Here is a 17553-nt window from a genome sequence, read left to right as displayed (position 1 = left end):
CACACGTTCTTTTTTTTTTCTTTTTTTTTTTCAAAAAACTGTTAGGATTTAGAAGAGATTGGTAGAATCCCCCAGGAGCAAAGATTTGAGTTCCAAATGCTGGCTTTAAAAAAATATACAAAGATTTGCACGCATTTCCATGATTTTCCCCAAAAATAGCAGATCTACAAGCTCATAGCGCGGCACTCGGTGCCGCGCTATGAGCTTGTAGATCTGCCGTTTTTGAATAGCCCCAAAGTACTGTATAAGATAATGGTTAAAACCTTTTCCCGGTCTTAATGGGTTATGCTACTCTTCCTACACCCCACCCCCCCCCCCCCCCCCTTTCGCTCCCATCCTGTCACGCACTGATGTTGAGAGAGGGAGAGAGAGGACGGTTTTGGATGTGACACAAGAGGACTGATGTCACTCACTGATAGTGTTCCAAGTCCTTGACGTTGTCTCCCTGTAAACAGTGTTGCCACACAATGAACACACGCGTGCACACACACACACACACACACACACACACACACGCACACGCACGCGCCAACCAGGCATGTACGCAAACACACTCAAACCGCACGCACGGCGCTCATCCAGATCGCTGCTAACAGATTAGCCGAGATTATAAACAAACAGAGGATTAATCCTGTGTGCTCTCAGCTACTCTCCACTGAGCTAGCCGGGGTAATTACCAACAGACTAGATTGTTAGTGTAATCACCTCGGCGGCTGCCTGCACACTTTACACAGGAAGCACCTTCATGCTCCTCTTGGCGCGGTGTTGAAGATCTCTTTGGCTGATGGGAAAAGAAAAGAAAAAAGAAAGACGACTCCAGATGTTGTTTTAAAAGCTGCGATACATAACTTTCCATGTCCTATACCCGGGATTTGAACCCAGGTGGAACCCACGATGTTCTATTGCTGAGCTAATACACAAAGGCTGTGGTTAGGCAGAGGATGAATTAGCGTTTTTTGTTAGCTTCGTGCAATACCACTCGTCAAACAGTAGTGGTCCTACCACGCAGCAAATAACTATACTACATAGACGATAACTAAAATAACGTTTTATTCACTAAGATTTTTTTTTGTATACTTATGACGTAGTATCACGCTAAAATAGATGGTCTATATTCTACAAGCTCACAACGCGGCGCATTGTGACGCGCTCTGTGCGTACTGTATATCAAGTGTGTATATCAGGTCATTTTGTGTCATTTTTGTTTTTAACCACTATAACCATTATCTTATACTTGGGCTGTTAAAAAATAGCAGATCTACAAGCTCATAGCGCGGCACCGAGTGCCGCGCTATGAGCTTGTAGATCTGCTATTTTTTCAAAAATCTTGAAATGTTTGAATATATATTTTTAAAGCAATAGTTTTTTACTCAAATCTTTGCTTCTGGTGGGTCCCTGGAACAAAATATTTTGAGATGGGGGTCCGCAGCCAAATACATATCATTTTGGGGGTCCTTGACATGAAAAAGTTTGAGAACCACTGATATTCTAGCAACTTGAGTGTTTCAGAAAACTGTTTTAAACTGATTTATAAGACATTTGTAGAATCCCCAGAAGCAATAAGATTTGAGTTAGAAATGTTTGCTTGAAAATATACAAAGATTTGCACAAATGTTCAAGATTTTTCAAAAATAGCCAAAGAAATCTAAAAATTACACCGATTCCTCGCCGGTCTAAATGGATTCAAAGGTTTTGAAATGTTTGAGTGGAGTGGACGGTGACGGCACGTTAGCATCGCTGGTTCTGGACGGTTCTATCCTCCCTCGTCGCTCCTCGACTGAGGAGCCACGACTCGGGGTGAAACGGGTCGCTTTCAACGTGCGCACACCTGGCGAATGCACGCTAGACCTTGAAGCCATATCAAAAGGGCTGTAATTGAATTGGAATGCTATGAATATATTATATGAATTCAGAATTTAGGTTTTGAGGGTCACGCTAATTGAAGCGCGCGACGGCGATAAGGTCACATCTGTCCCGCTAGTAAACCGCCCCCTGTCGGGTGGAAACCGCGCACGTCCAAAACTGCTACTTTTTCAGGATTCAAATAGGCTCTGTGCACAGCAGCCATATTGGAAATAAATTGGGCCGCTTCCTTACGTCCTTCACAGGTGTTACCAATGATGCTAATGAAGGCTCTGTTCCATTTAGTGTAGCACAGTGGTTCTCAAACATTTTAATTTCAAGGACCCCCATAACTCTGAGAGCGTACAAATGGAACCAAATGGACCCTTACGGGTCCATTTGGTTCCATTTGTACGCTCTCAGAGTTACACACCCGCAAGGGGCCATTTGGAACCCCCTCAAGGAACCATGAGGGTCCCTGGACCACACTTTGAGACCCACTGGTGTAGCAGAGTGTTTCCAGTGAGCCAACATGCAACAATATCAGCACCCTGACTCTGTTTGACCAAGAATGGAACAGAGCCTTCATTAGTATCATTGGTAACACCTGGCTGCTGTGTGTATGGCTGCTGTGCATGGAGCCCATTCAAAAATGGCAAAGGTGGCAGATCTACAAGCTCAAAGCGCGTCGTTTCGAGCTTGCTGATCTGACACTGTGTGTCGTGTCCCGTCCCGTCATTGAGCCCTCCTTCTCTGTCCGTCCTCAGGTGGAGGCCATCCTGGTCAACATCTTCGGCGGCATCGTCAACTGTGCCATCATCGCCAACGGGATCACCAAGGCCTGCCGCGAGCTGGAGCTCAAGGTGCCGCTGGTAGTCAGGTTGGAAGGTGAGTAAAACGGGCGCCGTGTTTTTTTTTTTGATCGATCGATTGATTCGGATACTTTAATTGACAACGTTTGGTGACGGCACAGGTAGCACAGTCAAAGGTTAAGCTAAAAGGATAACACTAAAAAGCCCTAGGGTACTCAATTCATCAGTAATACATATGATAATCAATCCGTGGTGTGAAGTAACTAAGTACATGTACTCAAGTACTGTACTTAAGTACACTTTGGAGGAATTTATACTTTGGTGGAGTATTGCCAATTGTCAATACTTCTACTTCTACTCCACTACATCTCTTAAAATATTATACTTTTACTCCACTACAATTATTTGAAAACTTTAGTTACTAGTTACTTTTGAGATTTAAATTATGTAACGACAGTATTTCTATATTGCAGTATTGATACTTTTACTTAAGTAAAACATTCGAGTGCTTTTTTTCACCACTGGTGAACGTACACACACACCTCGGACCCTGTTAGCCAGGTAGACCCCCCCACACACACACACACACCCAAACCCAAAGCCAATAAATGCATGGTGAAATCCTCAGTGTTATTGTAACTCCGAGTGTGCGAAATGTAACCGAATGGACCCTTTGCTCTATGTGGTTAACACAGGAGGGTAGTGCGGTGTACTAAACCTGTTATTATCTCGCTCACCATACTTGACAAAACATCGAGTGCAGAATTGGCTGAGGACACATTACCTTTAATGAGGCCCTTAGCACTCCACCCCCCCCCCCCCCCCCCAAAAATGAAATGCCTTAATTAAATTGCACATGTGAGCGCCGTAGTATTTAGAGCAGCATGTATCTGTCCAGTTTTAACCCATTTAGGCCGGGGAATAACCTGCATTATTTTTAGATTTATTTGGCTATTAAAAAATCCCACCCTGTGTGAAGGAAGCGGTGCCTTTGATGAGTGGCCTCCTGGTGGCGCTATAATAGGGCGGGGCGGGGCTTCAGCAATTAATGCTCGTCCCTATTGGTGGTGTAAGTCCACATACCAAATTGGGACTTGCTGGCATGCTGCGAACTGGAGTTATAGCTGTGTAAAGCGCTGTTTAAAGCCAGTGGCCTCCTGGTGGCGCTATAATAGGGCGGGCGGGGCTTCAGCAATCAATGCTCGTCCCAATTGGTGGTGTAAGTCCACATACCAAATTTGGACTTGCTGGCATGCTGCGAACTGGAGTTATAGCTGTTTAAAGCCCGTGCTCAAACGGACAAACGGACATACGGACGGACATAGTCAAGAGTAGAGCGGCTGGCACCGCTAAAAATATGGAGATCTGCTATTTTTGAAAAAAATTGAAAATATGTGCAAATCTTTCATTTTGAACTCAAATCTTTGCTTCTGGGGGTCCCTGGAACCAAATGTTTTCAGATGGGGGGGTCCGCGGCCAAATACCTATAATTTTGGGGGTCCTTGACATGAAGAAGTTTGAGAACCACTGTATATAGCAACATACGTTTTTTTTTTAAAAGAGATACATATATTCAAAGATTTACACATTTTCACTATTTCTCAAAAATATCAGATCTACAAGCTTGTAATAAGCTTGTAGATCTGATATTTTTGATTAGCCCAAAGTAAAAAAAAAAGACACAAACGCGTTCCCGGTCTTAACGGCTTAAGGCCCATGGAAGGGACTGTGTTATTAGCGCAGCTGGTCCCAGCGGCCGATCTGTCTTCATTGCGCCCCCCGCCCCCCCCCCCCCCCCCCCCCCCCCCCCGCGTCCCGGTGAGAAGAGGAGGGCATTTCTCACACATGTCACGTTCCTCGGCGCCCATCGTTAGCGCCGGCCAGCATAACAATACCGACAGAGCTGATTGCCTCACCTCTCACCTGTGTATGCTAATACAGCTGACTCTACGCGGCGTTTTTAGGACGTGCGCGTGTCCGTGCACACACACACACGCACACACACACGCGTGTGTGTATGTGTGTATACAGTCCGTGGGTTCCGTGCGTGCCTCTGTGTTTGGTGCCATTGACTCCCCCGGAGGCGCAGGGCCAGCTGGTGGTTAGGTTAATTGTCAGGAACCTGCTGAGTGGCGTGTCCTAAGAAGGGAGCAGAGGAACGTCTGTGCATAAAGCCCCTCAGCGTTTCATGTGTGTCCACACACACACACACACACACACACACACACACACACACACAGTTTGTAGGTCAGGCTGTGGTGTGTTTTATAATAGCACTGACAAAACTGAAATACCAGTTGCTCTCGTATTATGATAAAGTGTAAAAATATCCCTATGCGCAAAAATGCCATCACATGTGAATGTCTGAATTCAGAATCACGATTTGGGTACCCACAGAGACCGTGGCCTTTAACACTATAATGCAATATAATAATAATACAGTGTAACAAGATAATAAAAAAGTGATACTACCTGTGTTAACCGTTTAAGACCTGGAACGCATCTGTGTCACTTTAGATTTCTTTGGCTATTCAAAAATAGCAGATATACAAGCTCATAGCGCGGCACCGAGTGCCGCACTTGGTGCCGTCATGGCATTTTTGTATTGTTTATTGGTCAGCTGTAGAGTTGACACTCTTTAAGCACAGTTAAGGCACCAGCGCTGGGGTACACAGCTACGTTCTCCGTGTTAATGCATCCATTTGTGACTCTTGAGACTTTGCAAATGTTAAACTAACACGCATAGCCGCGGGAAGTATAGGTGCTGGGGGGGGGGGGGGGGCGGGGCTGCAGCACCCCCTGAAAATGATCTATGAAAACAAAAAATATATATTAAAAACATTTTTGCATAATGTGCCTGTTGTTGCTGGTCGTTGCAATATGTGCAATATGTGTTCTGGAACCGAAATAAAGTAACAAATTTCACTTTTGGTGAAAAAGCCTGCATATATCGGTATCAGTTGATATCGGTATCGGAAATTAGGAGTTGGACAATATCGGAATATCGGATATCGGGGAAAAAGTGGGGTGGGTCTATGATGGACCAACCACGCACAATAGTGGTGGTCCCCAGGTTGCTCTTAGTCAGGATGGTGGCCCCTGGGTCAAAATCAGTTGGAAACCCCTGACCTAAAACATCGTCCCGCGGCTATGATAACACGGATATTTTTTTACTGTGTAGTAACGAAGACAGCCTGCTAATTGGCCCGCCACGCACTCCCCCTGAACAGCCCCGCCCCGTTTCAACGCTTACTCCAATAGGCTGCGCCCGGGAGGTTACGGCCCGGTGACGGCCCTGACCCGTTTCTCCTGGTCCAAGTCTAATCCAGGCTTTAGCAGCAGGTCATTACACACGGGGGGGTTCAGACTCCAGATTGCTGCGGAATCAATCAGCTAAGCAAGCCAAACTGACCACAGGGCACTGGGAATGGCCCCGGGATCAGAACGGATTAGCTGGCACACTTTTTAATTGGGGAGGCTTTTATTTATTTTTTTTGTACTTAACCCATTGGGTCCGTGTCATTTTTTTTAATTTCTTTGGCTATTTAAAAATAGCAGATATACAAGCTTGTAGATCTGCTATTTTCTTCATTTTTTAGATTTATTTGGCTATTCAAAAATAGCAGATATACAAGTTTGTAGATCTGCTATTTTTTCATTTTTTATCGTGAAAAAGTGTGCACATTTTTTTATATATATATATTTTTTTTAAAGCGAACATTTGTAACTCACATCTTTGCTTCTGGGGGAAGCCTGGAACAACATATTTTCAGGCGGGGGTCCGCGGCCAAATACATATCATTTTGGGGGTCCTTGACATGAAAGAGTCTGAGAACCACTGATAAATGATATAGCAACATACGTTTAAAAAAAAAAAACTATTAGGATTTAGAGGACATTTTGTAGAATCCCCCAGAAGCAAAGATTTGAGTTACAAATGTTTGCTTTAAAAAATATATCTTCAAAGATATGCACACATTTTCACGATTTTTCAAAAATAGCAGATCTACGAGCTCGTAGCGCGGCACTCGGTGCCGCGCTATGAGCTTGTAGATCTGCTATTTTTGAATAGCCCAAAGAATTCTTAAAATGACACACAGATGCGTTCCCGGTCTTAATGGGTTAAAGGAGGGCCTGGTTGATTACACTTGGGAGAGAGCCTGTGTATTCCTGTGTGCAGACGGAGGGTGTGAGGGGTCGAGTTAGGACTCGGCTGAATGCAGAGGGTAGTGTTAAATGGTAACTGGTGCTGTGTGTTGTTGCAGTAATTGTAATTGCAACACAGATACAGTTACGATTACTATTGCAATTTAGGCGTTTAGCCCGGGGTGGAAAAAGTACTGACATTTTTTTGACTTAAGTAAAAGTATCAATACCACCATGTAGAAGTACTCTGTTACAAGTAAAAGGCCTGTTTTCAAAATGTTATTTGAGTGAAAAATACAAATGTGTACCCAAAGTGAAAATATTCTTGAAGTACCCAAAGTAAAAGTACTAAAATGTTTGAAAATAGCAGATCTACAAGCTCACAACGCTTCGCGATGTGACGCGTTGTGAGCTTGTAGATCTGCTACTGTATGTTCAAATATCCTAGGTATAAAATAGGGCTAAAGTGGTTAAAGGTAGGGTAAGTGATTTTCTTTGGTTAAAATAAGTTAAAATAATAGCTCTATATTCTGATAGTACTCATTGCTATAGAGTGTTTGTTCAGTATTAGGAGTCTCCTTGTCTCTCCAGCTCTTTTTTTAAACAGAAAATACATTTTTGTTTCAGTTTCATTTCCAATTTTATCCAATCAGGATAGAGAACTCAATCAGGATATAGATTAAACAAGTGAAATTGTTAGTGATGACAGTAAGAAATGAGCAGGCAAAATTGGAACTGGAACACTATAAAAATGAAGCTTAAAAATGGGTACTTTCTCCTGATTGGCTGAGATTTTGACACCTACCGGAAAATGTATTTTCTGTTTATTAAAGAGCTGGAGAGACAGGGAGACATCTGTTACTGAAAAACACTCTATAGCAATGATTACTATCAGAATATAGTGCTTTAACCTTTTAACAAAATACTTTTTGTTTTAACCAAAAAAATATAACTTACCCTACCTTTTATCGTTTTATAAAATAATAATTTGCAAAGTAACTAGTAACTAAAGATTTCAAATAATTGTAGTGGAGTAAAAGCATAATATTTGCCTCTGAGGTGTTGTGGAGTAGAAGTAAAAGTATTGAAAATGGGAAATACCCCAGTAAAGTAAAACAATCCTCAAAAGTACAGTACTTGAGTAAATGTACTTAGTCACTTTACACCACTGCATTTAGCGGATGACCTTGCGTCCAGAGCGACTTACAATAAGCAAGGCAATAATCACACATACTGTACATAGCATGCAGACCAAGAACCTAGCATCCGTCTAGACAATATACGATCAAAATAGCAATCTGTGCATTGAAACTATAGGACATTGGTTCTCAAAGTGGGGTCCGAGGACCCCCAGGGGTACTTGAGGGGGTTCCAGGGGGTCCCCAGCTAAATGATGGACAGGGACCAAATGGACCCTTATGTGTCTGTAACTCTGAGAGTGTACAAATGGAACCAAATGGACCCGTTAGGGTCCATTTGGTTCAATTTGTACACTCTCAGAGTTAAATTAACATTGATTTTACAATATAAATTGGGGTCCCAGACACATACATGTCATTAAATGGGGGTCCGTAGCCCTAATGCATGTCAAACTGGGGGTCCTTGAAATTAAAATGGTTTAAATCACTGCTAGAGAGTCGTGAAAATCTTCTCTTATGGGGGTCATATCTGGCTTATCTTTTCAAACGGGGGTCCGCGGTCTAATAAGTGTCTATTTGGGGGTCCTTGGCACGAAAACGTTTGAGAACCACAACCACTGCTCTAGGATACCAGGTAAACAATGAACCTAGCATCTGTCTAAAGATATGAGCACATGAGTGACAATGTTGTCACTCATGGTGATTTATCACACATCCACATGTTTGCTCGCTCAAGCACTGCGACAGACACACATGGCCACGCTCGCACATGCTTTCACATTTGGGAGACATGTGCATGTATGCTCAGGCGCACACACACACACACACACACACACACACACACACACACACACACACACACACACACACACACACACACGCGCAGTGGTGGAAAAAGTACTCAAATGTTTGACTTAGGTAAAAGTATCAATACTGCAATCTAGAAGTACTCTGTTACAAGTCAAAGTCAGGAATTCAAGTATTGGTATCAAAATGTACTTAAAGTACCAAAAGTAAAAGCACTAAAATATTTGAAATCTACAAGGGGGGTCCCTTGTAGATCGGCTCTAGAGCTTGTAGATCGGCTATTTTCAAATAGCCTAGGTTTAAAATGGGGCTAAAGTGGTTAATGTATGTTTTATAATATAATCATTTATATCTGCAAAGTAACTAGTAACTAAAATGTTCAAATAATTGTAGTGGAGTAAAAGTACAATATTTGGATCCGAGATGTAGTGGAGTAGAAGTAAAAGTAATGGAAATTGGAAATACTCAAGTAAAGTACAAATATCTCAAAATTGTACTTAAGTACAGTACCTAAGTAAATGTACTTAGTTACTTTCCACCACTCTGCGCGCGTGCACACACACACACACACACACACACACACACACACACACACACACACACACACACACACACACACACACACACACACACACACACACCCCCCTGTGCTGTCCAGAATAACAGTTTGTGAGAACAGAGATAACTGAGCGACTACTGCCCCCTTTGGCCACAGTGTGAATGACCAATTCCCACACTGGCACACGCTGATGTAAACATCAGTGTGGCTGCCCTGCCACTATGGAGGAAAGTGCCCTTAAATGGATCTGGTCTGGAGAGATGGGGTGGCTGCATTCCAGAGCTTATTGATTTGCAAGGCCCATTCCACGACTGTCTGTCAAGCAGTGGGACAGCTGGTTTCTTTTTTTTTACTCCCACCCTTTAAGGACAATTTGGCCGTTTTCCCTCGTAATTAAGGAAAAGGACAGTGGATCCTGCAGAAGGGGTGAGATGGCTCCCTCAGCCCTGACAAGGTCTTTATGGCTTAACCCATTGAGACCTGAAGCCGACTCTACATGTCTCCTAAATCTCAACAATATTCTGAAAAACGTATGTTTCTATATCAGTGGTGCTCAATCTTTTTCATGTCAAGGACCCCCAAAATTATATGTATTTGGCCACGGACCCCCATCAAAATATTTTGTTCCAGGGACCCCCCAGAAGCAAAGATTTGAGTTAAAAATGTTCACTTTAAAAGAATATATATTCAAAGATTTGCACACATTTTCACGATTTTTCAAAAATAGCAGATCTACAAGCTCGTAGCGCGGCACTCGGTGCCGCGCTACGAGCTTGTAGATCTGCTATTTTTGAATAGCTAAAGTGTAAAATATTGCTTTTAGCTCAAATCTAAAAATGACACAATTCCAGGTCTTAATGGGTTAAATAGAGTCATGTACTGCAGACGCGCGCGCGCGCGCACACACACACACACACACACACACACACCTGGGCAAAGAGAAGTCCAACGCGCTTCAGCCAGATAAAGGTAGAAGGGTTCGGTGCTCAACTGGGACTACTTGAATCAGAAAGAAAAATAGCTGGGCACATCTGAAGAGACTACCCAAATAAAATACTGGAGCTTTCCACTGGTCTGCACTTATTTCATATTTTGCAGAGTTTGACTATGAGGAAGACGCAAGTCGAAACGTCAGACCTATCGAGTAATCCAGTGTTTTACTTGGGTTGTCTCTTCTGACCCAGGTATTTTTCTTTCTGACAGAGACACACACACACACACACACACACACACACACACACACACACACACACACACACACACACACACACACACACACATACCTGTAATCACAGGCCTTTCAGACAGTGGTATGCACTGTATCAGTGGTGGAAAATGTACTCAAATTGTTTACTTATGTAAAAGTATCAATACTGCAATATAGAAATACTCAGTTACAAGTAAAAGTCCGGAATTCAAAATGTACTTGAGTAAAAGTATAAAAGTATTGGTATCAAAATGTACCTAAAGTACCAAAAGTAAAAGTACTAAAATGTTTGAAAATAGCCTATAAAATAGGGCTGAAGTGGTTAATGCATGTTTTATAATATAATAATTGATAATTGCAAAGTAATTATGTAATGTAATGTAATGTAACTAGTAACTAAAGTTTTCAAATCATTGTAGTGGAGTAAAAGTACAATATTTGCCTCTGAGATGTAGTGGAGTAGAAGTAAAAGTACAGAAAATTGGAAATACTCCAGTAAAGTAAAAAAAAACACCTCAAAATTGTACTTAAGTACAGTACTTGAGTACGTTATACTTAGTTACTTTACACCACTTAAGTACAGTATGCAGAAGACGGACATGGGTCACATAATTTGTCTCTACCTCTTTTTATCATCAGCCTCTTACTAGGCTTTGACACACTGGTTGTAAATGTTTCATATACAGCAACTAATGCCACTTTTTGGTACCTTATCTCTTGGCTTTCTGAACAGAAAACAAACAACCGATATCTGTCTAATGTGGATGATTATTTAGTGTATATTTCAAGGCCCACTCAACACCATTTGGTAGGTAATGAACTAACCAAAACCCTCATTTCACTAAATCTCCAGAGCTATTTGAGTCTTTGATTGATTCACATACTGCCGGGGGAAATGGGTCAGGATTAAGAAAAGCTTTATTCCTGCAGACTTCTAATATGGCATAGTGTGTGAAGTCACTCGGGATAAGAGCGTATAGGCTAAATGCTGAAATTGTAATTGAAGTTTGTATTTACATACAGACACATCTTATGGGCTTAAATGTGAAGCTTTTCTTTGTCTCCAACACACATTGGTGTGTGTGTGTGTGTGCGTGAGTGCGTGTGCGTGCGTGCTGAGGTGGAGCACAACACCTTCCACCAGTACCGCCAGTGGTGTAAAGTAACTACGTACATGTACTTGTACTTAAGTACAATTTTGAGGTATTTTTGAGTGGTGCAACCGCTCCTATAAGAGGGTTTAGGACCCATCCGTGGTGAAAGTTTTTCTTTCCGTTGTGAAAATGTGTCTTTCGCTGTGACGCCATGCTGTGGAAAACACGCCCATAGGCTAAGCTTTGCAGGACGTGCTGTGATTGGCTAGCGAGACACGTGATGAAATTAACTTCAAACTTCGCAGACGCGCTGTGATTGGCTAGTGAGACGCATGATGAAATTAATAATAATGTAAACTAGAAAATGTGCTCCTCGGAGCACAAGTCTCCGCCAGCAGACTTGTGTTGGGAATGTTGGGAATGTTCTAATTCTTACACAAAATAGAACATGTTACTGTGTCATAGTAACATGACACACTGTCTGTATAAGTGTCCTATCCGTCCTGTCTGTATAAGTGTCCTATCCGTCCTGTCTGTGTAAGTGTCCTATCCGTCCTGTCTGTGTAAGTGTCCTATCCGTCCTGTCTGTGTAAGTGTCCTATCCGTCCTGTCTGTGTAAGTGTCCTATCCGTCCTGTCTGTGTAAGTGTCCTATCCGTTCTGTCTGTGTAAGTGTCCTATCCGTCCTGTCTGTGTAAGTGTCCTATCCGTCCTGTCTGTGTAAGTGTCCTATCCGTCCTGTCTGTGTAAGTGTCCTATCCGTCTGTCGGAAAGGCGACATGTAACCACTAAATGTTAGCTTGGCTGATGGCACTGATGTCACTTCGGAACGCGCACCGCAGCGCTCCGAAGTGACACATCTATTTATAGGCCGCTATACGTCATGCGTCTCACTAGCCAATCAGAGCACACTCTTTCAACATATTGTCACGTGTCACGTGAGGCTTGACCAATGTTAGCTTGGCCAAGGGGGGGGGGGGCGGAAAGTGAAAACATAGTCTCCTGGCGGAGACAAAAATGTAAGCGCGTCACTTTGCAGGACGTGCTGTGATTGGCTACAGAGATGCATGATGAAATGAATAACTCATAAATATCACCGCTCACTTCACACTGGGTGTGATTTTTAGCGCCGCTAGCCGCTCTATACTTACTCTACTCTAGACTTTGTCCGTGTGCGAATGTCAATGTTCTGATTGGTCAGGTGCGTCAACAAAGTGATTGGTCAAGCTTCACGTGACACGTGGCTATAAACACATACAGATGTGCCATGTCTGCCTTTCTGTCTCAATGTCTGTCTGTTTGTCTGGTCTGCCTCCTCCTCTCTCTCCGTCTCTCTTTCTCTCTGCACCTCTATCTCCCCTATCTGTCTGTCTGTCTGTCTGTCTGTCTGTCTGTCTGTCTGTCTGTCTGTCTGTCTGTCTGTCTGTCTGTCTGCCTGTCTGTCTGACCCCCCCCCCCTCTCTCCCTGTGTCTCCCTTTCTCTCTCAATCCCTGTCTGTCTGTCTGTCTATCTGGTCTGTCCTCACATCTCTCTCTCTCCATCTCTCCCCTCTCTCTCTTTTAGTCAGTGTGACTGTGAACCCCATTCACCCATTCTCTGAACGTGAGCACCTCTGCTGGTAGTGTCGAGGAGTGACAACGTCTTTTCAGGGGCAAAACAGTGCATTTTGAAGGGCAGAACAGGGAGGAAAAAATGCATTCTCAGGGCGCTTTCAGGGAAAGAACAGTAACGTGTGAAGTTTTGAAGTGGCACATCTGTATCGATGACAAAATGTATCAAAGGCGCCGCTACCTTCACACAGGGTGTGATTTTTTTACTTCACTGGAGTATTTCCAATTGTCAGTAGTTTTACTTCTACTCCACTACATCTCAGAGGCAACTATTGCACTTTTACTCCACTACAATTATTTGAAAACTTAAGTTACTATTTACTTTGCAAATATAAATTATTATAGTTTAAAACATACGTTAACCACTTTAGCCCTATTTTATACCTAGGCCATTTGAAAATAGCCGATCTACAAGCTCTCAACGTGTTGCATAGTGACACGTTGTGAGCTTGTAGATCGGCTATTTTCAAACATTTTAGTACTTTTACTTTTGGTACTTTAAAGGTAGGGTAAGTGATTTGCGTTGGTTTAAATAATTGTTAAATAGCTCTATATTCTGATAGTACTCATTGCTATAGAGTGTTTGTTCAGTATTAGGAGTCTCCTCGTCTCTCCACCTCTTTATTAAACAGAAAATGCATTTTCGTTTCAGTTTCATTTCCAATTTTATCCAAACAGGACAGAGAACTCAATCAGGATATAGATTAAACAAGCGAAATTGGAAGTGATGACACTAAGAAATGAGCAGGCAAAATTGGAACTGGAACACTATACAAATTAAGCTTAAACATGGGTACTTTCTCCTGATTGGCTGAGATTTTGACACCTACCGAAAAATGTGTTTTCTGTTTATTAAAGAGCTGGAGAGACATGGAGACTCCTGTTACTGAACAAACACTCTATAGCAATGATTACTATCAGAATATAGTGCTTTAACCTTTTAAAAAAATACTAATTTGTTTTAACCAAAAAATATCACTTACCCTACCTTCAAGTACATTTTGATACCAATACTTTTGTGCTTTTACTCAAGTAAATTTTGAATTCCAGACTTTTACCTGTAACAGAGTATTTCAACATTGCAGTATTGATACTTTTACTTAAATAAAATATCTGAGTACTTTTTCCACCACTGCATGACGTGCCACTCGATACTGGGTATACACTCATACCCATTTTCGAACCCAGAGGCGAGTGCTCCACCGACTGAGCTACCCCAGACACAAAACGTTTCCTTTTTTTTTGTCAGCCTATTGGCCACAAAAAAGTTCCCAATGTTATTTTGAGATTGCCTTTGTGACTTTGTGTGCCAGCGAAATATGGCTGTGTGGGCATTTCTTAACCGAACACATAATAGAGTGGCAAAGTCTGTATAGTCGCAAAATGAGCTAGCATTTTGCACTTCCTGATTCTCTCTCTCTCTCAAAGTCTGTGTCTCGTGAATGGGTTTTTGTTAATCCATTTAGACCGGGAACGCAGCTGTGTGTCATTTTAAGATTTCTTTGGGCTATTCAAAAATAGCGGATCTACAAGCTCATAGCGCGGCACCGAGTGGCGCGCTATGAGCTTGTAGATATGCTATTTTTTGAAAAATCGTGAACATTTTGTGCAAATCTTTGAATATATATATTTTTAAAGCGAACATGTGTAACTCAAATATTTGTTTCTGGGGATCTCTGGAACAACATATTTTGCGATATTTTCAAAAATATATATTTTTACATTTTATATATTTTTGTATTTTTTGTATTTTTTAATATATTTTTAGAATCGGCCACGGGTCTTAATGGGTTAAATGCCTGAAATAAGTTCTGTGGTGAACAGTACACAGACTTAAGGGATTTTCACGTTTTGTTCTATGACATACAATGTATTAGTTAACACATTGCTAGGTATTAATTCATTAATTAAGCGGATTTACCTTATTTTTCTGTAGTTATCGGCAGTTGAATATAGCTTGTTTTCACCAAAAACCCAATATTTGGCAGTCAATGTGTTAAATACCCCACTTATGAATATTGGGGAAAAAATTGAACACGTCATCACGTCGAACACACAAGGATTCGTGTTGGTGACATTCAAGACATGCGACCATAGGCGATGCTTGCATCCGCCAGGAGGGGGGGGGGCAAAATGTTGTAATGGTGGGGAGACTAAACCATCTGTGAATTGCACAGTATGGTATGGTTAACTTGGTACACTATGGAAACAATACCAGTCAGAGAATCCTTTATACCAGAGAAGTTGCATATTAAAGGAACTGAGTCCAGCATAGGCTACATGTCGTGTAGCAGTTATATCTGTACGTATAGCAGGTGGGCTGGGCTCACAGATCAACGATATTGTCAACAGACAACACTATAAATCTACTGTCACCAGTAAGGCTAATACAGTGCACATACAGCATCCTATAAACATATGAACGCTGAATAAAAAACGGCACCCCATCTGCAAAGTTAACCTTCTTAAGCCAATAGAACTATTCATCTAGCAGACAGTTGCAAAGTAAGCAAAAGAAACAAATGTAACAAATGATGTAACATTCCATGTAAGTGTCACAGCTTGCTTGCGTGTTATATCCTTCACGCACATGTCAGGGTGATAGACGGTCATTATTGTAGTTTGATCGATTTTCAGAGGGAAAAGGCTATGCTCATTAAGTCCTGCAGGGCAGAGATCAAAGAGAGAGAGAGAGAGAGAGCTCCATCCATGACGTCACCTTATTAACGCCTTGTTATAAGTACCTGGCAGGCTTTCATTTCATACACAATCTTATTTACAGTATTGCCATTGTATGCAAACTAGAAGTTCGGGCCGCTACGCGGCCCGAACTTCTAGCGTGACGCGTCGTTCACTTTGCAGTGCCACCTTACAGGCACCTCGCAGTGTGAGAGAGAGTTTTGTGCTCTCCTAAATCCACGGCAGGCTTTGAAAGTACCCACTTCAGAAAGAGGTGACGTGCATCACCTCTCCAATGACCAAAACCGACTATGGAAGCCGTCGAACTGGTGCGATCTGACGGCATCCTAGAATTTCGTCGAACTGGTGCGATCTGACGGCATCCTAGAATTTATAGTCTCATCGTGATGTCAGATTACGTCACACTGGCGTGATGTCAGATTACGTCACACTGGCTACATACAACGTTACAACGTACATACTGATGGCGCGTCACACTGGCGTGATGTGGCGTGATGTCAGATTACGTCACACCGTCACACTGGCGTCGCATACGGACAACCGACATGGCGCAGGATTCAAATTGTATATATAGATGGAAAATCTGTATGAGAACTCAATAAAAAATTTAAAAAACAGATAGCATAACGTTTTTCTACTGATTGCATTTAAGCCTCAAAAATAGAAAGAATAGATGTTCAGTTGTGAAGATTATCTTGTGGAACCGGGAAGGAGCAGGAAGGTGCTAATTACCTGCTTACGGCGACATAAACATGTCAACCCTGGACCACTTTATTGAGTGCTACCAGTTTGTAGCGCTAAAAGAAGTGAGCTTGCAACAGACCTTTTTCATGCAGTAATGTTTGACATACGGTAAAAACAACTCGGGTCTTACCAATGACGGTAATTAAAGTTCCGTTCCATTTAGTGTAGCACAGCCTCTCCAGTGAACCAACATGCACAAAATAGCAGCTCTGCCTCTGAATGGAACACAACCTTAACTAGTAGTATTGGTAACACACCTGTGTTTACTCTCTGCTATTTAATACAGTAGGATTCCCTCATCAAAATTCAATTCAGGAGGCAATAGCTGTACTCTGAATCAGTGATGGAAGAAGTACTTAATTTTTTTACTTAAAAGTATCAATACCACAATGTAAAAACACTCTGTTACAAGTAAAAGTTCAGTATTCAACTTGAGTAAAAGTACAAAAGCATTGGCATCAAAATGTACTTGGAGTGCCAAAGGTAAAAGTACTCATTATGCAGAATGTCCCATTTCAAGTTTTTGAAATATAAAAAAGTGTTTTGAAAAAATTGCAGATCTACATGTTTAAAACACATTGCGATGCAACCTATTTTGAGCTTGTATAGATTGTCTATTTTCAAAAAGCTGAAGTGGTTAATGATGTTGTGTAATAATAATCAAAATTCTGCAAAGTGACTAACGTTTTCAAATAATTGTAAGTGGAGTAAAAAGTGCAATATTTGCCTCTTGAGATGTAGTGGAGTAGAAGTAAAAGTATAGAAATTTGGAAAATACCCCAGTATACTCCATATATATAGGCTCTGATGCAGCCTGACAGCGAGTCCCGGGTCCGATTCCCGAGTCTGACGGACCCTCGCTCTTTCCTCCCTTTCCTGTCAAATCTCCACTG

General features: G+C 42.0%; 1 protein-coding gene across 1 annotated transcript in view; it reads left to right on the top strand.

The window, feature by feature from the left end:
- The window catches only part of suclg2 (succinate-CoA ligase GDP-forming subunit beta), a 204766-nt gene that overhangs the window by 179313 nt on the left and 7900 nt on the right, over nt 1-17553 (top strand). Inside the window, exon 10 of the mRNA XM_084063217.1 lies at nt 2610-2730. Coding sequence (XP_083919343.1) covers nt 2610-2730 — 121 coding nt within the window. The remainder of the gene's footprint in view (nt 1-2609; nt 2731-17553) is intronic.

The sequence above is a fragment of the Gymnoscopelus microlampas genome (genome assembly GCF_963454915.1).
Source record: "Gymnoscopelus microlampas genome assembly, chromosome: 7".
NCBI lineage: Eukaryota > Metazoa > Chordata > Actinopteri > Myctophiformes > Myctophidae > Gymnoscopelus > Gymnoscopelus microlampas.
This window is presented reverse-complemented; position numbering and strand designations above follow the sequence as displayed.